This window comes from Aotus nancymaae, unplaced genomic scaffold, assembly GCF_030222135.1.
Source record: "Aotus nancymaae isolate 86718 unplaced genomic scaffold, 86718_ANA_hifiasm-v0.15.2.pri h1tg000040l, whole genome shotgun sequence".
Taxonomy (NCBI): domain Eukaryota; kingdom Metazoa; phylum Chordata; class Mammalia; order Primates; family Aotidae; genus Aotus; species Aotus nancymaae.
This window is the reverse complement of record NW_026988454.1, coordinates 28,336,630-28,360,836: the sequence shown is the minus strand read 5'-3', so window position 1 is coordinate 28,360,836 and position 24,207 is coordinate 28,336,630. Positions and strand designations below refer to the sequence as shown.

General features: G+C 40.9%; 1 protein-coding gene and 1 pseudogene across 1 annotated transcript; both read left to right on the top strand.

The window, feature by feature from the left end:
* The first annotated feature begins 979 nt into the window (after window positions 1-979).
* LOC105732315 (dnaJ homolog subfamily C member 7-like) lies at window positions 980-2,210 on the top strand (annotated as a pseudogene).
* A 21,141-nt stretch (window positions 2,211-23,351) lies between these two features.
* Window positions 23,352-23,813, top strand: LOC105732360 (large ribosomal subunit protein eL29-like). The gene has a single exon (XM_064360393.1). The coding sequence runs from the start codon at window positions 23,352-23,354 to the stop codon at window positions 23,811-23,813; it is 462 nt and encodes a 153-aa protein (XP_064216463.1).
* Window positions 23,814-24,207: the final 394 nt, after the last annotated feature.

The following is a 24,207-nucleotide window of genomic DNA, read 5'->3' as shown; positions in this document are numbered from 1 at the left end:
CTTGTAAGGTTTTTGGTTGGTGACGTGAAGTAAATTTCATTTACTGGGGAACATCAGCTTGACAAAACGTTTATTAACAGCTTTATTGAGGTTAAACTGACATACAGTAAATTAACATACAATAAAATCGATATACAGTAAAATGCACATAATTAAAATATAAGCCTTGAGAAGCTTTGACATTTCTATGCACTCAACATAAAAATCACGATAATGAAAATATTATCATACGTTTCCTCCTGCCTCTTGGTAATACCTCCATCTCCCTGCTCACCATACCTCTGAGTCCCCAGGCAATCACGGATCTGTTTTCTAACACTGTACGTTAGTTGGTGTCCTAGAATTTTATATACATGAATAGTATGCATTTTGAGAAAAAAAATACATCTTTTTTCACTCAGCATAATTATTTTGAAATTCTTCCATGTGGTGTGTGAGTCAATAGTTCACTTTTCACATTGATTTGTATTCTGTTATATGGGCATACCAAAAATTGTTTATCCACTCACCTGAACATAAACATTGAAGCTTTTTCTCCCATGTTTCTGCTATTATAAAGAAAGCTGCTATAAATATTCATCTATAAGTTTGTGTGTACAGATATATGCTTGCTTTCCTTTGCGTAAATACCTAGGAGTGGAATTGCTGCGTCATATGGTAGGGATATACTTAGCCTTTTAAGAAACCGTCAGTCACCCTAGAGTGCAATGTGGTAATGGCGGCAACCAAGCCAGAGCTGTTCCATGAAGAGGGCTTGCCAGGGCAGTGACGGAGAAGAACAAGAAGGCAGGATCGCCTTAACAAAAGGAGGGCAGCTTTGCCAGTTTGTAATTTAAAATGCTGAGGCAGAGTCTTTGAAGCAACAAGGAAATGCACAGTGTGCCAAGAAAGATTACAACGAAGCTTATAACTATTACACAAAAGGCACAGATATGTGTCCTAAAATGCTAGCTAGTATAGTAAGAGAGCAGTCACACTGATGATGCTTGGAAGGTTCTGGGAAGCGCTTGGAGATGCACAACAGTCAGTGAAATTGGATGATGATCTCTTCTGGGGACATCTATGAGACAGGGGCCACCTCTCTCCAGGGAATGCCATGGCACCCCACTGTAGTTTTCAGAGAGCCTTAAAACCGGATCACAACAATGCTCATTCACAGCAGGAGTTCGCAAATGCAATGCAGTCATGGAATAGCAGAAAATCACAGAAACGGGTTTTGAGAAGTGAGCTTTCCAGAAGGTTGTTTTCTGCATGGACTGTGCCCTAGAATTCGCCCATTTGCTATCATTTCAATATCCTCAAAGCAGAATGTTTAGCAATGCTGGGTCATTACCCAGAAGCACAGTCTGTGGCCAGTGACACTTTATGAATGGATTCCACCAAAGTGGATGCTCGGTATGTACACGGTCTTTGCCTTCATTATGAAGACTGTGTTGAGCAGGCAGTTCAGTTTTGTGTCCAGGCTCTCAGAATGACTCCTGACCATAAGAAGGCCTGCCTTGCTTGCAGAAATGCCAGACCACTTAACACAGAGAAAGAAGACTGGAATAAAGCATTTAGGGAAAGAAATTACAAACTAGCTGATGAACTGTACACAGAAACCCCAGGATAGACCCCTGACAACATAAAAGCAATCGCCAAACTCTACTGCAACCGAGATACAGTTAATTCCAAGCTTAGGAAACTAGATGATGCAATAGACGGCTGCACAAATGCAGTGAAGCTCACGACACTTATTTAAAAGCCTACTTGAGAAGAGCTCAGTGTTCCATGGACACAGAACAGTATGAAGAAACAGTGATGAAGAAAACAAAAGAATACAGACAGCTCCTAATAAATGCACAGTTGGAACTGAGGAAGAGTGAGAGGGAAAATTACTACAAGGTTCTGGGAGTGGGCAAGAATGCCTCTGAGGACAAGATCAAGAAAGTGTATTGGAAACAGGCCTTGATGCACCATCCACATTGGCAGAGTGGGGCCGGTGCTGGGGTTCAGAAGGAGGAGAAGATCAAGGAAACAGCAAGGTCTTTACCATCCTCTTTGATCCCAAGAAAATGATTCATTATCACAATGGATAGCACCTGGATAAGGAGGACATGAATTTGGGTGATTTTGATGCAAACAGTATCTTCGAGGTATTCTTCTGCCCTCCTAGGGGCTTCAGCTTTGAAGCATCTGGTCCAAGGAGTTTCTTTCTTCAGTTTGACTAATGAAGGGCAACCACCCAGAATCCAGAAAATGCAGAGTCACTCAGTTTAATCCTGCATGTGGACACAATTCACCTCCTCTCTTCCTCATGTTTCCATGTACTCAGAACAGTTTCTCTTTCTCAGTTGGATACCCTGTTTCTGTGTGAGTGGGGCGAAGGAAAGGAGCCAGTGCCAAGGATTGTGAGCAGGGGAGGGAGACCAGGGGTGGACAGGGAGTCAGCTTGTGAAGTTTTGTTTTACTGTTTAACTTTGTTTTAAAAGAAAAGAAAAAGAAAGAAGAAGAAGGAGGAGGAGGAGGAGGAGGAGGAGGGGAGGAGAAGGGGAGGAGAAGGAGGGGGAGGAAGAGGAGGAGGAGAAAAGAAATTGTCAAGCTGTTTTTCAAAGTGTTTATACCATTTTATAGTTTCATCAGCAGTGTTTGAGAGTGTATAAGAGCTTTAATTCCTCCACATTCTTGTCAACACTTCCATGGCCTATCTGTTAAGTTTAGTTACCTTAACAGGTGTGTGTTAAGTTTAGTTACCTTAACAGGTGTGTGGTATCACACTGTGGTTTAATTTGCATTTCTCTAATGACTAATGAAATTGAACATCCTTTGGAGCTCATTTGCCATCTATATATCTTGTTTGGTGACATGTCTGTTCGATTGAGTCTTATGTCCACTTTTAAATTGGGTGGTTAAGGGAGTACTTTGTATAATCTGAACACAAATCCTTTATCAGAAATGTGCTTTACAGTTAGTTTCTTCCAGTCTATGGCTTCTCTTTTCATTCTCTTAACAGTGTCTTTCAAAGAGCAGAATGTCTTGAATATCTATTTAATGCTTTATACTTTTGGGGTTATACCATAGAAATCTCTGCCTAAGTTCATGAAGATTTTTCTCTGTATTTTCTTGTACAAGCTACATAATTGTAACATTTATATTTAGGTCTTATCCATTTGCATTTGAGTTAATTTTTTTTTTGAGACAGAGTCTCACTCTTTCACCCAGGTTGGAGTGCAGTGGCACAATCTTGGCTCACTGCAACCTTTGTCTCCTGGGTTCAAGCAATTCTCCTACCTCAGCCTCCCAAGTAGCTGGGATTACAGGCGGTCACCATGCCCAACTAATTTTTGTATTTTTAGTAGAGATGGGGTTTCACCACCTTGCCAGGCTGGTGTCGAACCCCTGACCTCAGGCGATCCACCCGCCTTGGCCTCCCAAAGTGCTGGGATTACAGGCGTGAGCCACCGTGCCTAGCCTGATTTAATTTTTGTATACAGTGAGACATATACAAAAGTTCATATTTTGCATATGGATATCCAGTTATTTCAGCATAATTTGTTAAAAGATTATCCTTTCTCCTTTGCATCTGTATTGAAAATCAGTTTTCCATGTTTGTAGATCATTTACACTAAGAGAGGAATATTTAAATCTCCAACCATAATTTTTCTGCCTCTCTTGTAGTTCTGTCAGTTTTTGCTTAATGTATTTTATTGTTAGGCATATATATATTTAGATTTGTTTATGACCACCTTATGAATTAACCATTTTATCATTATGAAATAAACTTGAAAAATTCCATATAATATTCTTTGCTGTGAAATCTGTCATGTCTAATGGTGATAGTCACTACAACTTTCTTTTATTAAGGTTACCAAGATTATCTTTTTGAGAAGATCAATAAAATTGGTCAATCTTTAGCTAGACTGATTAAGAAATATATAAAGATAGATAGATAGATATAGATAGATACAGAGAGAGAACATTTATTTATTTAGTTAGTTAGTTATTTTTGTGGAGACAGAGTCTTGCTCTGTCACCCAGGCTAGAATATAGTGGCACAAACTTGGCTCACTGCAACCTCCACCTCCCAGGTTCAAGCAATTATCCTGGCTTGGGCTCCTGAGTAGCTAGAATTACAGGCACATGCCACCATGCCTGGTTAATTTTTGTATTTTAGTAGAGACAGGGTTGGCCAGGCTGGTCTCAAACTCCTGACCTCAGGTGATCCACCTACTTTGGCTTCCCAAAGTGTTGGGATAACAGGTGTGAGCCATCATGCCCAGCCTACAATTTTTTAAAAATTAGCTGGGCAAAGTGGCATGTGTCTGTCATACCAGCTACATGGGAGGTTGAGGTGGGATGATTGTTTGAGCTTGGGAAGTCGAGGTTGCAGTGAGCCGTGGTTGTGCCACTATACTCCAGCCCGGGTGGCAGAGTGAGATCTTATCTCAAAAAAAAAAAAATTATTGTGGTAAAAGACACTACATAAAATTTGCCATTTTATCCATTTTTAAGTATACAGTTCAGCAGTTAAGTATAATCACATTGTTGTGAAACATTTAATTTACTCCTAATTTTATCCAATGAATTTTTCATCTCATTTCTAAAGTTTTCATCACTAGAGTTTGATTTAGGTCTCGTCTATATCTTCCATGTCTTTACTTAACTTTTGATCACCTGAAACACAGTTACAATAAGTGTCTTAATGTCCTCGTCTGCTAATTCTAATATCTAGGTTGTTTTCAATTGACTGACTTTTCTCTTCATTAAGGTGGTGTTTTGCTCCCTTCATGACTGGTAATCTTTTCTTTTTTTAAGTTGTGTTTTATTAGATTTGAGGTCCTAATGTGTGGTAATCCTTGATTGAATGCTGGACATTTTAGATTTTTTCCTTGTTTGGTGCTGGATAGTTCTATATTCCTAAAAAGACTCTGGGTCTCTTCTTGGATGGTAGATTAGAGACATTGTTAGCATGCTCCTCCCCATTGGAAAGACACAATAGCATGTAATGTTTCACACTGTGAACTTTTCTCCAAGAAGCAACACAGGAACTAAACAGAAAAACTGAAAGAAATCACAGGCCCTCTGAAAGAAGTAGTGGGTTGCAGCCTACACCATGAGTCAGATGGAAAACTAAATCTGCAGAATCTGAGAGGGGAATGAACTGCCTCCAGGTTATACACCCCCACTGGGGAACCAGTTAATCCAGGCCATGGGGGAAGGCCATAACCCTACTGAGTGCTGGAATTGATTTAGGGAGTGATGGGGAGTATAAAAGCAGGACCAGCAGTGGGAAGAGCCTTGTGTGCACTCTCAGTCTTCAGCACAGACTAAGGGAAGTCATTTTTGGTCCTACCTCACAAGGGACCTCCCAGAAGTCTGCCAACTAACTCAAGTGGTGGTTGTAGGTTGAGAGAAGCTCCCAGCTGAAATTCATGATATAATTTCAAGTGGGGACAGATTCCCTTAGCCAGAACTGGGGGCAAGTGGGAAGTATGCTACAGCCACAGGTACAGGAGCTGGGACTGGGAGGAGCATGGCCTGAAAGCCACTGTTGCTGTCTCCACAGGGAAGGTTTATGGTCTGGGACAGTTTTGAGTTTTAAGTGCAAATTGCCTGGAACTTAGCTAGCTGCTACTAGTGTAACACTGCAGGTATGACAGACCTGCCTTTCTTTTCTTTCCTTTTTTTTTTGAGATGGAGTCCCTGTCTTCCAGGCTGGAGTGCAGTGGAGTCATCTTGGCTCACTGCAACCTCTGCCTCCTGGGTTCAAGCAATTCTCCTGCTTCAGCTGGGACTACAGGCATGTGCCACCACGCCCAGCTAATTTTTGTATTTTTAGTTGAGATGGGGGTTTCACTATGTTGGCCAGGCTGGTCTCAAACTAATGACCTCAAGTGATTTGCCCACCTCAGCCTCCCAAAGTGTTGGGATTACAGGTGTGAGCCACTGTACCTGGCCTGAGACCTGTCTTTCTAAGTGTATGGGAGCTTAGTGTTGCCTGCTACTCCCCACTTGCCGTCAAACTCTTCTGTGCAACACAGGCAGCTGCACTTCTTCCTGGAACATTACCTGAGCAGCCAGAGAACCAGCCCCCAGCTACTGGGGTTACTTGCCCTGCATGTGGAGAGCCAGAGCATGGACCTACCTGACCCAGCCCCCACCTGGCTTTGCTCCACCACCTGCCCTGGCAGCTTAACACGAGGATACAAACTTTTGGGAGCTCTATGGACCCATCTATTGCCTGAGATTCTAGAATACCTCTCCTGAGTGACATAAGGCAAGTACAAATCCCACCCACTACTACCACAACTAACACTCTTTTGCAAGCACCACCTCCTGGCTGGAGGCCAACTGATACAGTCCATTATAGCATTCTAAGGTAGAATAATACAAAGCCCAGGAAGGAGAAATTTTGTGTGTGACCTCAGCTATCACCATTGCCTGCAGTACCCTGGCTAACCAGGAGGTTCTGAGTTTGTCCACATGGCCAATTCATTATTATTACTACTACATTAGCATTTGAGAAAAAGTCAACACACTAAGGCTATTTATAACCAAGGAATCTCACAATCTATGTCACTCCCCTGCCTATCCCCATCAGAACTGGTGCTGGTACCTGCTTCTGGGAGACTTAAGGACAGATTATATCACTGGATCCCTTGCAGACATGCCCCCACACCAGCCTGGAGTGTGGCAGCCCCATGGGGTGGCTAGACCCAGAGGAGCAACAGCATTCACAGTAGTCTGACTCTCAGAGACCTCTACCTCTGGGGGAAAAAGGAGTGCATCACAACAAGAAAATACCCTGTGGGACAAAGTAATTCAGACAGCAGGCCTTGAGTCCCAGAGTTCTCTGCTGGCGAGATGTTTCTTTCAGAAAGGCACAGGTGCAGTGCTGGGCTCAGGGGTGATGTCTACAGCTTTCCCCCAGTAGTCAGGCAGCCCTGGCACTTGTGAAAGGTCTTGGAGAAGGGGACTTCTTTTCCCCCTAGTCCATCACTGCAGACACATCTGGGTCTTCTCTCATGGGAGCTTAGCATGGGTGCACCTATAGACAGCCTTTCTAGAAAACTTCAGGGTGACTGCATCACTACAGGAAGAGTACCCTCGAGGTTCAGGCTTGCATGAGAGGTAGAGTTACAACCTTTCTCTACTTGGAACATCAACATTCCTCCAGATGAAAAGAGGTGTCTACCTGATTTGAATGTCTGAAACACTGGATCAGGAGTGTGATTGGGGGGTGAATGGCTTTCCTGCTGGCCCTGCAGTCGAGCTGAGGTGGCTCCTGCTCTTCCCCCTGATAAGACCTCAGTGCATTTCACTGAGAGCTACCCCAGCCACCTCTGCCAAAGCTGAAACCTCTACCCACCACTAGATATTGCATTTAGCTACTTGCTTTAGCCGTAACCAGTTTCTACCCAGAGACACCTCCTCTACTGGCCTGAAGCCTGAACTATTCAACCCAGTAAATAAAATACTGGAGTAAAAAATGAATTTTAAAAGTGCACACCAAGGGGGAATGAGAAAGCCTCAAGAGACATTTGCCATTCCAACCTCATGGGAGACAGTGAACTTGCTCACCTAAGTACACTGCTACCATAACCAGCGTCTGAGAAAGCCATCATACAAAGACTCTATAACCAAGGAACAGAGTCTTCATCCCTAAAGCACCAAGAGCCATTTTAGGCTACAGTTAACTATAAACATTAAAGTCACATTGCTAATGGGGGGAAAAGAAATTTTAAAAAAGAGTAATATCAAAAATAAATTCAATAATAATTACAAGAAATAGTCTACCCAAATGAGAAGAAACCAGAAAAATAATTCTGGCAATATGACAAAACCATGTTCTCTAACACCGCCCTCTACCAAAAGATCACACAAGCTCTCCAACAATGGATCTAAACGAAGGTAAACTCTTTGAAATATCTTTTGAAAAAGTTGACTATTAAGCTACTCAAGGAGATACAAGAGAAAGGTGAAAATCAACATAAATAAATTTTTTTTAAATTCAGGATATGAATTTAAAATTTTCCTTTTTTTTTTTGAAACAGGCTCATGCTGTTGCTCAGGCTGGAGTGCAGTGGCACAATCTCGGCTCACTGCAACCTCTTCCTCCCGGGTTCAAGTGATTCTCCTGCCTCAGCCTCCTGAGTAGCTATGATTACAGGCATGTGCCATCAAGCCCAGATAATTGTTGTATTTGTACTAGAGTTTCATAAATGAAGGAAAAATTAAGTATTTTCAGAAAAGCAAATGCTGAGTGAAGTTGTCACTTAACCCAACTAGTTCTACAAGAAATGCTAAAAGGAGTTCTAACTCTTGAAACAAAACATTGATATGCACATCCTCAAAGCATAACAATTACAGGGCCTATAAAAAAATAACACAACAAAGAAAACAAAATACCTAGGTAACAATCAACTTAATGACTGGAATCATACCTCACATCTCAATATTAATGTTGAACATAAATGGCCTAAATGCTCTACTTAAAAGACAGAAATTGGGCCAGGCTTGAGGGCTCATGCCTATAATCCCAATGCTTTGGGAGGTGGAGGTGGGTGGATCACTTAAGGGCAGGAGTTTGAGACCAGCCTTGCCAACATGGCAAAACCCTGTCTCTACTAAAAATACAAAACATTAGCCAGGCATTGTGGTGCACGCTTGTGGGCCCAGCTGCTCAGGAGGCTGAGACATGAGAATTGTTTGAATTCAGGAGGCAGAGGTTGCAGTGACCTGAGATTGTGCCACTGCACTACAGCTTGAGTCACAGAGCAAGACTTTGCAAAAAAGAAAAAAAAAAAAAAGCAAAACAAAATAATCACAGATTGGCAGAATGGATAGAAAAATCACATACCACGCCTGTAATCCCAGCACTTTGGGAGGCCGAGGCAGGTGGATCACGAGGTCAAGAGATCGAGACCATCTTGGTCAACATGGTGAAACCCCATCTCTACAAAAAATACAAAAAATTAGCTGGGCATGGTGGCGCATGCCTGTAATCCCAGCTACTCGGGAGGCTGAGGCAGGAGAATTACTTGAACCCAGGAGGCGGAGGTTGCGGTGAGCCATTGCACTCCAGCCTGGGTAACAAGAGCGAAACTCTGTCTCAAAAAAAAAAAAGAAAGAAAGAAAAATCACATACCACATATCTCTTGTCTTTAAGCGACTTACCTAACACATAAAGATTCATAGAAACTCAGAGTAAAGGGATGGAAAAAGATATTCCATGCAAATGGAAACCAAAAGTGAGCAGGAGTAGCTATTCTTTTATTTTCTTCTTCTTTTTTTTTTGAGACAGAGTCTTACTCTGTTGCCCAGGCTGGAGTGCAGTGGTGTGATCTTGGCTCACTGCAACCTTCCACCTCCTGGGTTCAAACAATCCTCCTGCCTCAGCCTCCCAAGCAGCTGGGACTACAGGTGCCCACCACCACACCTGGCTAACTTTTTTTTTTTTTTAATTTTTAGTAGAGATGGGATTTTGCCATGTTGGCTAGGCTGGTCTCAAACTCCCGACCTCAGGTGATCTGCCCTCCTTGGCCTCCCAAAGTGCTAGGATTACAGACATGAACCACCGTGCCCAGCCAGGAGTAGCTATTCTTATAGCAAATGAAACAGAATTTAAAGCAACAACAGTAAAAATCAATAAATAAAAAATAAAGAAGGTCATTAAATGGTAAAAGGGTCAATCCAACAAGCAATTACAATCTTTAATATATATGCACCTAACTCTGGAGTTCCCAGATTCCTAAAGCATTTTCTACTGGACCTAAGAAATGAGACAGACAGCAACACAATAATTGTGGGAAACTTAACACTCTACTGATAGCACTAGAGAAATCATTGAGATAGAAAGTCAACAAGGGAACAATGGACTTAAACTACTCTAGAACAAATGAATCTAACAGATAACAGCATTCTATCGAAGAACTGAAGTATATTCATTCTTCTCATCAATGCATGGAACATTCTTCAAGACAGACCATAGGATAGGCCATAAAAGAAGTCTTAGTAAATTTTTTGAAATTGAAATCATATCAATTATCTGCACAGACCACAGTGGAATAAAACTAGAAATCAACTTCAAAAGGAGCCCTCAAAACTATAAAAACACATGGAAATGAAACAATATGCCCCTGAATGATTTTATAGTTAACAACAAAATCAAGGTGAAAATTTTAAAATTTTTTGAAATGAATAATAATGGTGACACTAGTTATCAAAACCCCTGAGATATAGCAAAAGAAGTGCTAAGAGGAAACTTTGTAATGCTAAATGCCTATATAAAAAAATCTGAAGGATGAAATATTGACAATCTAACACCATACCTCAAGTAACTAGAGAAACAAGAAAAAACCAACCAAATACAAAGCTAGAGTAGAGGAAAAAAATAGCAAAGATCAGAGCAGACATAAATGAAATTGAAACAAAGAAAAAAATACAAAAGATCAATGAAACAAAAAGTTTATTCTTTGAAAAGATAAACAAAATTGATAGATCATTAGCAAGATTAACCATGAGGAGGGAAACTTCAAGTAAGCTCAATTGTAAATGAAAATGAAGACATTACAATTGACAACACAGAAATACAAAAGATCATTCAAGACTACTATGAACACCTCTATGCACACAAATTAGAAAATCTAGAGGAAATGATACACTCCTGGAAACATACAACCTTCCTAGATTGAATCAGGAAGAAATAGAAACCTTAAACAGACTAGTAACAAGCAGAGAGGTTGAATCAGTTGTAAAAAAATTGCCAACAAAAAAAAAAAACTCAGGGCAAGATGGACTCGCAGCTGAATTTTACCAGTCATTCAAAGAATTGGTACCAATCCTACTGAAGTTATTCCAACAGAGAAGGAAGGAATCCTCCCTAACTCATTCTTTGAAGCCAGGATTACCCTGATATCCAAACCAGGCAAGGATATAACAAAAAAAGAAAACTATCGTCCAATATTCCTGATGAACATAGATGTAAAACTCCTCAAGAAAGTACTAACTGAGTCCAACAGCACATCAAAAAGATAATACATCATGTTCAAGTGGGTTTCACCCCAGGAATGCAGGGATGATTTAATATATGCAAGTCAATAGACGTGATACATCACATAAACAGAATTAAAAACAAAAACCATATTACCATCTCAATATATAGAAAAAAAAGCATTTGATAAAATCCAGTACCCTCTTATGATAAAACCTTCAACAAACTTGGCATAGAAGGGACTTACCTCAAAATAATAAAAGCCATGTATCCCACAGCCAACATCATACTAAATAGTGAAAAGTTGAAAGCATTCCCACTGAAAACGGGAACAAGACAAGAATTTCCACTTTCACCACTTCCATTCAACATAATACTGGAAGTCCTAGCCAGAGCAATCAGGAAAAAGAGAGAAATGAAGAGCATCCACATTGGAAAAGAGGAAGTCAACCTATCACTATTTGCTGATGATATGATTGTATGCCTAGAAAACCCTAAAGACCTCTCCAAATTTAATTGATAAGTTAATTCAGTACAATAAGAACTACAAAATACTGCTGAAATAAATCATAGATGACACAAAGAAATGGAAACACATCCCATGTTCATAAATTGGAAGAACCAATATCATGAAAATGAACATACTGCCCCAAGCAATCTACAGATTCAATGCAATTCCTATCAATATACCAGCATCATTTTTCACAGAATTAGAAGAAACAATCCTAAAATTCACATAGAATAAAAAAAGAGCCCATATAGCTAAAGCAACCCTAAAAAAAAGAACAAATCTGGATGTGTCACATTAACTGACTTCAAATTACACTACAAAGTTATGGTTACTGGTGTAAAAGTAGACACATAGGCCAATGGAACAGAAAAGAGAATTCAGAAATGAAGCCAAATACTTATAGCCAATTGATCTTTGTCAAAGCATACAAAAATACAAAGTGGGGAAAGGACACCCTTGTTAATAAATGATGCTGGGAAAACTGGATACCTGGATACTCACATGCAGAATAATGAAACAAGACCCCTGTCTCTCATCTTACACAAAAATTAACTCAAGATGGATTAAAGACTTAAATCTAAGATCTGAAACCATAAAAATTCTAGAAGATGACCTAAAAAAACTTCTTCTGGACATTGAAACAGGCAAAGAATTTCCTTCTTTCTTTCCTTATTTATTTATTTTTTTTGACATGGAGTTTTGCTCTTGTTGCCCGAGCTGGAGTGCAATGGTGCAATCTCAGCACACCGCAACCTTCACCTTCCGGGTTTAAGCAGTTCTCCTGCCTCAGCCTTCTGAGTAGGTGGGAATACAGGCATGTGCCTCCATGCCCGGCTAATTTTGTTTTCTTAGTAGACACGGGGTTTCTCCATGTTGGTCAGGCTAGTGTCGAACTCCCAACCTCAGGTGATCCTCCCACCTCAGCCTCACAAAATGCTGGGATTACAGGCGTGAGCCACCATGCTCAGCCAGAATTTCTAAGACCCCAAAAGCAAATGCAACAAAAACAATAATAAATATATGGGACCTAATTAAATGAAAAAGCTTCTGTACAGCAAAATAAATACTCATCAGAGTTACCAGACAACACAGAATGAGAGAAAATATTTGCAAACTATGCATTAAGCAAAGGACTAATATCTAAAACCTACAAGGAACTCAAACCAACCAGCAATTAAAAAAAAATCCCATCAAAAAGTAGGCAAATGATGTGAATAGACTTTTTTTTATGAATAGACATTTCTTAAAAGAAGATATAAAATGGTCAAGAAGCATGAAAAAATGCTCAACATCACTAATCATCAGAGAAATTCAGATTAAAACCACAATGAGATGTGACATCATTCCTGCAACAATGGCACTTATTAAAAAGTCAAAAAACAATAGATGCTGGCATGGATGTGGGGAAAAGGGAACAATTATAAACTGCTGGTCAGAATATAAATTAGTACAACCTCTACGGAGATTCCTTCCTTCTTCTCTCCCTCCCTCCCTCCCTCCCTTCCTTCCTGCCTGCCTCCCTTTCTTCCTTCCCTTCCCTCCCTTCCTTCCCTTCCCTCCATCCCTCCCTCCCTCCCTCTCTTTCCTTCTCTTTCTTTCTCCCTGTCTTCCTTCCTTCCTTCCTTCCTTCCTTCCTTCCTTCCTTCCTTCCTTCCTTCCTCCCTTCCTTTTTGAGAAAAAGTCTTGCTCTGCTGCCCAGGCTGGAGTGCAGTTGCATGATCTCCACTCACTGCAACCTCCACCTCCCAGGTTCAAGAGATTCTCCTGCCTCAGCCTCTCAAGTAGCTGGGATTACAGGCGCCTGCCACCCCGTGTGACTAATTTTTTTTTTTTTGTATTTTTAGTAGAGGTGGGGTTTCACCACGTTGGCCAGTGTGGTCTCAAACTCCTGACCTCGTGATCCACCTGCCTTGGCCTCCCAAAGTGCTGGGATTACAGATGTGAGCCACCGTGCCCAGCCAGATTTCTTAAATAAATCAAAGTTGATCTACCATTCGATCCAGCAATCCCATTACTGGGTATTTACCCAAAGGAAAAGAAGGCATTATATCAAAAAGATACCTTGTATGGTAATACAACAAGGTATGTTTATTGCAGCACAGTTCACAATTGCGAAGACATGGAACCAACTAAAGCACCCACTGACCGGTGAGTAAATAAAGAAAATGTGGGCTATATACCATGGAATACTACCCAGTGATGAAATGGAATGAAATCATGTCTTTGCGGCAACTGAATAGAGCTGGAGTCCACTATTCTAAAGTGAAGTAACTCAGGAATGGAAAACCAAATACCATATGTTCTGTCTTATAAGTGAGAGCTAAGTTATGGGTACACAAAGGCAGACAGAGTGGTATAATAGGGCTTTGGAGAGTCAGAAAAAGGAAGGCAAGAGTGGGATGAGGAATAAAAAATTACATATTGGTTACAACGTATAATACTTGGGTGATGGGTACACAAAAATCTCAGACTCTACCACTATGCAATTCATCCATATAACCAAAAACCACTTGTACCCCAAAAGCTATTGAAATAATAATATTAAATAATAATAATAATAGATTCTTGAGCATTTTTCTGGGATGTAGTTAAATTAGTTGAACACACTGATCCTTTCATGGCTTACTTTTAAGATTTGTTAATTGGTCTTAGGGCAGGGTTAATTATTCTTCACAACTAAGGCAAGACACTTTACCAAATGCTTTGTCAATTATAAGGTTTTTCAGTTTGACTAGTGGGAGTGGGCACCGTTCCCCATCCTGTGTGAGTACCAACAATTATTAGCTCTAATTATTTTGAATGGGTCCTTCCCCCAACAGTCTTCGGTACTCTGTCCTGTAAACTCTAGCTACTTTGTTTTCTCCAGATTCTCAGCTCCATCTCCTCAACTCAGGGATGCTCTGAAGCTCTTCTTCGGTTCTGTTTTCTGCGCTGTGGCCTGAAGCCGAGGCAACCATCGCACACCTTATTTGTTTCCCATCTGCCAGCAATCGGTGTTTATTGCTGCCTGATACCTAGTAACATGAAATATGTTGTTTCATCTATTTTGTCCTTTTGTGTTGGTTGTTTCGGGTAAGATGGTAAATCTGTTCTTATGACTCCATCTTGGCCATAAGCACAAATTTTGGGGGCTACTTTTTGTCATGGACTTAGATTTATTAGGACTCCATCTGTGGATCATTCTCTACTGTTTTTCCTATTATTGACAAATAATATTTATGAGATGACAGAACAAAATAAAGTTGAGTTTGGATGATGACTACTATACCACCAAGATATTTTAGTGACAGAAGTCTAATCAGAAAGTCCAAAGATATCAATCAGTAAAATATAATTTTCTCAGGAGAAAAATCAAATTCAATGCTTGGAAGCTTCAATGAAATCATATCTCAGACCCAGAATATGATTCATCTCTCCACTATAAGGCAGGAATCACAAACAGAAGAGGCGTTCAGGGCCCTCAGATATGCACGCCAAAGTCGTTTGGCTCAAGGGTCCTGGTTGGTAGCAGCTGAACCTTGTTGGGTTCTCTAAACTGTGGACAAGCCTGATTGTCACATTAACAAAAAAAAAAGTATTATGATATAAACAAATGAACTTCATAACTTACAGACCCAAGAGAATACATTTCAATTCTGAAACATCAGGGAAAATGACTGTATAATTTTTATTGTTCAGTGGTTGATCTTGAAATATCAAAAGTGGGGAAAGTCTTTGGATTGATTGGTTTCTTAATGTGGGGATTGACTCTGGTTCTGAACGAAGATGGAAGTGTTTATGTGAGTCCTTTTCTTTTTCATCTTTTTTAATTTTTATTGTTTTTTTTGCTTTAAATTTTTATTATTATTATTATTTTGTTTGCTTGTTTTTTAGAGAGAGAGAGAGAGGGGAGGGGAGGGCTTATGTGAGTCCTAAGACATTCGCAGTTGGAATTGGAAGTAGTTCTTCCAGTTCTGAGTTTGGCATGATGCATGGAGGTGGTTGGTCTGGTTCTAACCTGCTAACACCCAGTATGCCCTATATAATATTAGCTGTTACTACAGATGCAGACAGGTAAAACTAGCATAACCGACTGTAATCTGTGTGCTCATAGCAAAGCATATGTGGGTAGCATGCCCCAAATGCTCACTGCTGTACTCATGTGAGTTTAATTGACTGTGTGTCACAAGTGTGGTATTTTTCCCCCCTGTGGTTTCTTTCTATGTTGTTTATTTTGTGTTTGGCAAACATATTTGATGACAGGGTTTAAGAAAAGTGTAGCGGAGAAACCTCATGCTGGATATTAACATGCAATTTTTACATTAACTAGAGGAGCCTTTAAAGAAAGAGTGGTGGAAATAGGCAATTAGGGATTGGTGGCAGTCTACTGAGAAGTATAGTCTACTTATTCAGCCCGGGAGGGAAAACTGACCAGAAATTGAATAAATGGGGCTGAGAAAAACATTTTCCAGAGGTGTGCAATGGGGAGATTTGAGATGAGGTAAGTGAATATCAACTTAAGATGCTGTGGAATGCATCTCCATAGGGACCATGTCATGATATCAGCCATGGCTAATGCAATTAATATTGTCATTTCCAGATGCACACTTCTTCTGTGAAACAAGGCACACACAAAAATGTATCTCTTGTCAATACAGTCTGCTGCAGGTCTAGGCAGCTTTCCAAGGTGATGCTATCTCTATGGTGACTCCGTGATGTAGACATGATCCTGTAGCCTGCACCCTCTAGAAAGCATGGACCCCTCGGTTAAAGGTCAGGAGAGGAAAGAGACTGCCTTAACCTTGGAATTGCTGTATATTTTAGTATATTTCACATTTTAGCGGACAGAAACAGTCACATTACCCGCCCAAGTACAAAGGGACTAAGAAGTAGAGCCCTCTGTAAGCAAGCAAAGGAAAAAGCCCTGGCTGTTGGAGACACTAGGTACTCACCTTCTTGCCTCCAGAGTTGGGGCATATATGGTCTCATGCCTTATTTACCACTCAACATGGCTTAGCGAACACTCACTCATCTTTCTGGCTTTGGGTCAAATGATTAATCACTTCATATTTACCTCTCTCATTAGACCGTAAACTCTGTGCTGCTTACTCTGTCTTGCTTCCCAACCCATAACACATACAGTACCAAGTGTTTAGTTAGATGGGTATTTGTAAATTAACCACTGCTTTAGGTAATGACAGAAGGCATCTGAGAATTTTTTTTCTAGATCTTGTCAATAACATGTTTCACTCACTATAGAAATGTTTAAAAGTTATAGACCAGGTGTGGTGACTCACACTTGTAATCCCAGCACTTTGAGAGGCTGAGGCGGGTGGATCACTTGAGATCAGGAGTTCAAGACCAGCCTGGTCAACATGGTGAAACACCATCTCTACTAAGAATACATAAATTAGCTGGGCATGGTGGCGGGTGCCAGTAACCCTCCCTACTAGAGAGGCTGACACGGGAGAATTGCTTGAACCCCAGAGGTGGAAGCTGCAGTGGGCTGAGATCACGCCACTGCAATCCAGCCTAGGCGACAAGAGAGAGACTCCATCTCAAAAAACAAAAAAGTTATAGACAGTCTGATTTCACAGGTGGTAGACAAGAAGTTCAAGACATTTACATGATATGGTATAGGTGCTACAGATTATCAATACCTAGTCTAGTTTCTGATATTGGGTTATTGGATTGTTCATGGCACAAAATTCCACCAGATAATATTAATTATTAGAAAGATAGATTATTAAAAATAGGCTGGGCACAGTGGCTCACGCCTATAATCCAAGCACTTTGGGAGGCCGAGGTGGGCGGATCAGGAGGTCAGGAGATCAAGACCATCCTGGCTAACATGGTGAAACCCCATCTTTACTAAAAATACAAAAAATTAGTTGGGTGTGGTGGCACGTGCCTGTAGTCCCAGTTACTCAGGAGGGTGAGTCAGGAGAATCACTTGAACCAGGGAGGCAGGGGTTGCAATGAGCTAAGATCCCACCACTGTACTCCAGCCTAGGCGACAGAGTGAGACTCTGTCTCAAAAAATAAAAATAAAAAATAATAATACTCCATTTCTTTAAAATTTTCTGCAAATTTTTTCTGACTCTAAATATAATATGTATGGATTCTAGAAAAATGAGAAAGTAAATTTATAAACAAGTCTTAATTTGTGTTCAAAAACCATTGTATTATCATTGTGGCATACTTATCTTCAGACCTTTATCAACATGCATATCATCGCATAGTTGAGCTCCAACAGTAAAATCGATTTTTATCTAGAATTTTTTTAACATTTTGTCATAGCATTTTCATTTTTAACTAAAGTTTTTTAAAACATTATTTTAAACAGCAACATAACATCTCTCTATGTTTAAATAATAATTTACTAAACCATCTTTTTAATAGTGGACATTTAGATTGTTTGCAAAAGCTTTTGACTACATATGAAGCTACAATAAATATTGTAATGCACAAACATTTTCAAACATTTTTCTATATTTTGGACTATTATTATTTCACAGAAGGAAAACATCAATTAAAGGTTATGAGCATTTACACAAGCACCTTTACGTGAATTGAGAGTTTGGGGGTTTTTTTTGAGACGGAGTCTCTCTCTGTTGCCTAGACTGGAGTGCCGTGGAGTGATTTTGGCTCACTGTGGCTTTTGTCTTCCAGGTTCAAGAGATTTTCATGTCTCTGTCTCCCCAGTAGCTGGGATTATAGGCACACTCCCCCATGTATGGCTAGTGTGTGTGTGTGTGTGTGTGTGTGTGTGGGTTTAATAGAGATGGCATTTCACCATGTTGACCAGGCTAGTCTCAAACTCCTGACCTCAAATGAACCACCCACCTTGGCCTCCCAAAGTGCTGGAATTACAGTTGTGAGCCACCATGCCTGGCCCCTACGTGAGTCAATATTTTTAAACAAATTTTCCAACCTGCTTTCTATTTTCTCATGCATAAGTATGGAGTATGAGCTTCAGGGAGTTTAAAATACTTACTCTTTTTTTTTTTTTTTAAAGACAGAGTTTTACTCTGTTGTCCAGGTTGGAGTACAGTGGCCTGATTGCAGCTCACTGCAGCCTTGACCTTCCCGGACTCAGGTGATCCTTTTACCTCAGCCTCCTGAGTAGCTGGGACTAAAGGTGCCTGCCAACATGCCTGGCTAATTTTTGTATTTTTTGTAGAGACAACGTTTTGCCATGTTGCCCACACTGGTCTCAAACTCCTGGGCTCAAGCAATCCCATCGCCTCAGGCTCCCAAAGTGCTGGGACTACAGGCATGAGCCACTGCACTGGCCTAAAATACATAGTTGTTTTATGTAGGAATCAAAATAATATTATAAAGTATTAATAACTCCTATACAATCAGCAGTACCTCATCCAATGAGACAATAATAACACAACCAGCGTTTCCACACTGCCTTTTGTAGCAGGTTCTTAACATTCAAGAGAGAAACATCTAAGCCCATCTAGAATCCTCCACGTTACAAAAGTACTTCAACATATAGTTTTCACCCACAAATTTCCATATTTGCATTGCCTAAAGCACTGCAGAAACAATTTTTTTCAATCATCCTTTGTTCCTTTCATATTGAATAAATATGGCAGAATCATTCACATAGCAGAGTCACTGCCCAATTCAGTATTCTTTTATTCTTTCATTTATTCAAAACCAAATTTTTCTGGCTAGTAATGGTTACTTTATTTGCTCTTTACTTTTTCAACACTAGCTTGCTTTTGGGGTCTATGTTAAATAAACATGTTTTTATTATTCGTTGTGGGTTTTCACTGATGAGAAGGGAACCACAGAAACAATTATTGGACAGTCCCATAGCTCCGGCATCAGCTGAATGACTCTCTCAGGTACCATCTTTAAACATCCACTAATCCAAAATGACAACCTATTCTCTATGTCAAGGGCTTCCAGGAATTATGTGTGAATGCACAACCATGAACAATAAATCCACGCCTCTCAAAGATCTATTGTGATTTTTTTCAAAGCATATTAAGAAGTGGGACAGTTATAATTGTCCCCTTCGTGCAGAGAAGGAAGGTAAGACCGGTAAGTAGATAATTGTCTTGGCCGAGGTCATATTGTCCATAAGTGGGACTGCTGTGATGAGTCTCAGACTCAGGAATAGAATGCATTAGAAACAGAATCTTCATTATATACATGAGCAGATGGAATGAAGCTGAGTGAGACATTATTCCTGAGAATCAATGAGATGTAAATATAGGTGGAAATAAGAGTAGACAAGAGAATAGGAAATCAAATCATCCTACAGAACAATCCTTACAGAATTATAACTGCACAAGAGATGACCTCAATTCACTCATGAAGGGAAGAGAAAATGAACTGATATTTTTGCCATATGCTGGCTGAAGACATGTGGAGGAAATTGCAAGCCAATTTGAGTTGAAGGCGCATCGCAGGAGCTGACAGCACAATTTCTTTTCCCATCAATTTTCACCCCCACCCCACCTCCACCTCACAAGGGACCTGCCAATGTAGACATCCAAAAAAAAGTATATCTCAGTTAAGAATAGAATGTTATGTTGTGCAGCAGCATAGAAATAAAAAAGAAGTTTACCATACAATCTAGTTTTTATCTCTTGAGAAATTGTATAATTGGAAATAGTACCCGACATAAAAGTTAAAGATATTTATCTTTTAGAATGCAATGTACATATTTGTTCAAATATGGGTGTAATTAACTGGACAAACTTCTCTCTGCTTTTTAATTCAAGGTTTATATTCAAATGCATCATTTCTTTTTTAATTTAACTTTTTTTTTTTAAGTTCAGGGGGACATGTGCAGTTTGTTGAATAGGTGAAGTTGCACTATGGGAGTTTGTTGCACAGATTATTTCATCACCCAGGTATTAAGCCTAGTACCCATGAGTTATTTTTCCTGATCCTCTACCTCCTCTCACCCTCCACCCTCTGATATGCCCCAGTGCGTGTTGTTCCTCTCTATGTGTCCATGTGTTCTCATCATTTAGCTCCCACTCGAAAGTGAAAACATGAGGTATTCAGTTTTTTGTTCCTGTGTTAGTTTGCTAAGGATAATGGCCTCTAGCTCCATCTATGTTCCTGCAAAGAACATGATCTCATTCTTTTTTATGACTGTATAGTATTCCATGGTGTATGTGTACCACATTTTTTTATCAAGTCTACCATGGATGGACCTTTAGGTTGACTCCATGTCTTTGCTATTGTGAATAGTGTTTCAAATGCACATCATTTCTTAGTAATATATAAGATAATACAAATTCAGTTTTGTTAAGCTTGATTAATGTTTTGAGTCCAAAACTAATTGTGCTAGTAGAACTAAAGACATAAATTCCCTTATTACTGACATAAACCATAACTCTCAGTTGAGGGAGAGCCGTAAGAAACAGAACTCCAAGAACACAGTATATGTAGAAACCAGGAGTGGTAGGGTTGCAATAGGAGTAAGGTTACAGTAGGAGTTAGAAGACCTCGGTAGAGCCCAGCTCTAACGTGTAAGATCTCTGAACCTCAGTTTCTTTCTCTGTGAAAGGGGGATACAATGATATCTATTCTTTTTGCCTCTCAGGATGATGTGAGGATCAAGCAAGGCACAGTTCAGGGACAATAAAATGCTATATTGATGTAAGATATTATTACCAATATTACAATCATTACTGGCTGTAGACTGGCTCTCTTTCTTCACAGGTTATTTGTGGGGTGACAACAGCTTTGGTCCACCTTGGCTATTCAGACAGTGAATGAGAGGTGAGATTCTGGAACATGGGGAAAGGGCAGGCCCTTATTTTGGGGACCTGTGCCGAATCAAAGCAGAGCTTCTGGTAGGATCTTGTGTTTGCTTGGGTTGGTTATTTTATGTTTTGTTATGAAAAGTAAGCGATGATTAAGTGGGCACAAAGCAGGCTCACCGTGTGCTGGTTCCACTTCAGCCCACTGCATCTTGGACCATGCTTTTACTACTTGCCTGGGTCCAGCAAGACAGAACACTTGGATGCACAAGTTCTATGAAGAGAGTTTATTACTCACAGACAGGCAGCAAGGGACAACAGACGCCTAGGATTCAGGACAGGCTGGTCTCTCAAGACTTAGGAAAGTTACCTAGGGCAGATGGACTCTCATCTGCATGCATCCAACCTGCATCACAGCTGAGGAAGTCTGGATAGCAACCGCCTTGGGTTTTATACTTCAGGATAGGATAATGTGAATTGCTGGGCTAAAGCGTTTAAAAACAGCCTGTGTCAAAGAGAGAGGGGGAAGGAACAGAGACTGAGCAGTTCTGGCCAGTTCTTCCTTGCCTCAGGATGTGCATTCCCAGTGCATTCTACAGTTATTGTTATCATTATTTTAAATAATGAGGTCTCACTCTGTTACCCAGGCTCACTGCAGCCTGGAATTCCTAGGCTCAAGCGATCCTCCCACCTCAGCCTCCCTAGTAGCTGGGATTCCAGGTGCGAGCCACTGCACTGGCTTCTACTGTTGTTCTTAAGAACTGCAAGTGAGAAAGTGGGGCGAACCGGGTGGTCCAAGGCCACTGGGAGAACCGTACAGCACTGGGTTAATGAATAAAAGTAAAATGGCAGTGGTAAATGCAGCTCGGCCTCAAATAAATGTTAAGGTCTATCTGAGCTCACATAGGTCTCTTCCTATTAAGTAATTAACACGTTCATTCATTCAGTATTTATGTATGACCTACTCTGTACTAATTTTGGCTTCATTGTAGCTTTCTTTATCTGAGCACCCTGTTGAGCTGTATGAAGATGGCTGCTTAAGCTATGTGTCTCCAGTGAGACTGTGAGCTCCTTAAGGGCAGGGGACATACCTCATACCTCTATTCTGTCCTCTGGAATGCTTAGCAGAGCACTAAGAAAATTTAAGGAGCCATTCTTAGAAGACCTCATAATATTTTCACAGTTTGATGATTTTTTTTTTTTTTTTTGAGACAGAATCTTGCTCTGTGGCCAGGCAGGAGTGCAATGGCGTGATCTCGGCTCACTGCAACTTCCACCTCCCGGGTTCAAGTGATTTACTGCCTCAGCCTCCTGAGTAGCTGGGAGCAGCTGAGAGTATAGGCACATGCCACTACATCCAGCTAATTTTCATATTTTTAGTAGAGAAGGGGGTTCACCTTGTTGTTAAGGCTGATCTCAAACTCTTGACCTCATGATCCACCCACCTTGGCCTTCCAAAGTGCTGGGATTACAGGCATGAGTTACCATGCCTGGCCCAAAGTTTGATGATTTTTAAAGTATTGTGCTGCCAGTTGAGTTCTTTAGAAGGGGTTGCCCCTGAGATGGAGATTAGAATGCTGGGAGTGGATTGGGAGTGGTCTTGGGAGCAATGCCTATGGAAGGAAGGAGAAAGATAGATTGGGCAGGAGAAGATGAACTTCAGTGGAGCCTCAAGAAACTCCTCAGTTCATCCATGGGAAGCTCTGAAGCTAGGGTGGCCCCCCAGAGTTGTCCCGAGTTGACGAGAGAGTCAGGCCTCTATTCCAGACACTGGAGGCAGGCTGCCTCCAGAAGAGGTGTGACTTTGAGCAAGGTGGTAAGGAAATTCCGAAATAAGTTGTCAGCTCAAGAACAGAAAACCAAACACCGCATGTTCTCACTCACAAGTGGGTGTTGAACAATGAGAACACATGGACACAAGGAGGGGAACATCACACACCAAGGCCTGTCAGGAGTAGGGGGATAGGGGAGGGAAGCATTAGGAGAAATACCTAATGTAGATGACGGGGTGCCAAACCATCATGGCACATGTATACCTATGTAACAAACCTGCACATTCTGCACGTGTACCCCAGAATTTAAAGTATAATTTTAAAAAAATAGCTCTTCCAGTTCTAGGCGCTTTGGAAGCTGCGGCTCAGGTGCAGACATGGCCAAGTCCAAGAACCACACCACGCACAACCAGTCTCGAAAGTGGCACAGAAATGGTATCAAGAAACCCCGATCACAAAGATATGAATCTCTTAAGAGGATGGACCCCAAGTTCCTTAGGAACATGCACTTTTCCAAAAAGCACAACAAGAAGGGTCTAAAGAAGATGCAGGCCAGCAAGGCCAAGGCCATGAGTGCACGTGCTGAGGCCATCAAGGCCCTCGTAAAGCCCAAGGAGGTTAAGCCCAGGATCCCAAAGGGTGTCAGCCGCAAGCTCGATCGACTTGCCTATGTTGCCCACCCCAAGCTGGGGAAGCGTGCTCATGTCCACATTGCCAAGGGGCTCAGGCTGTGCCGGCCAAAGGCCAAGAATCAAACCAAGGCCCAGTCTGCAGCTCCAGCTTCAGTTCCAGCTCAGGCTCCCAAAGGGGCCCAGGCCCCTACAAAGGCTTCAGAGTAGAGAGCTCTGTTTGCCAACATGAGGACAGAAGGACTGGTGCGATCCCCCGGACTGCCATCTGCATGGGGCTGGGGTCCTCCTATGCTATTTGTACAAATAAACCTGAGAGAGGAAAAAATAAATAAACAAATAAATAAATAAAAATAGCATCTTTTATTTGACATTATTATTTCAAGATTATCTGCCAGGGCAAAAGTGAAGTCAAGTTCCTTGCCGTTCCCAGTGTAAGAATAACAAGAGTAAAAAAACACAGTATAACCTGCTGGGACTCTCAAAAAAAAAAAAAAAAAGAAGATGTTTACTGGCACTATTCCCAGCAATAGAGGGAAAAAGTTCTTCAGTCCGAAAGGGGTATTTGAGCAGCACTTCACAATGTTCATTACTTATTGTAATA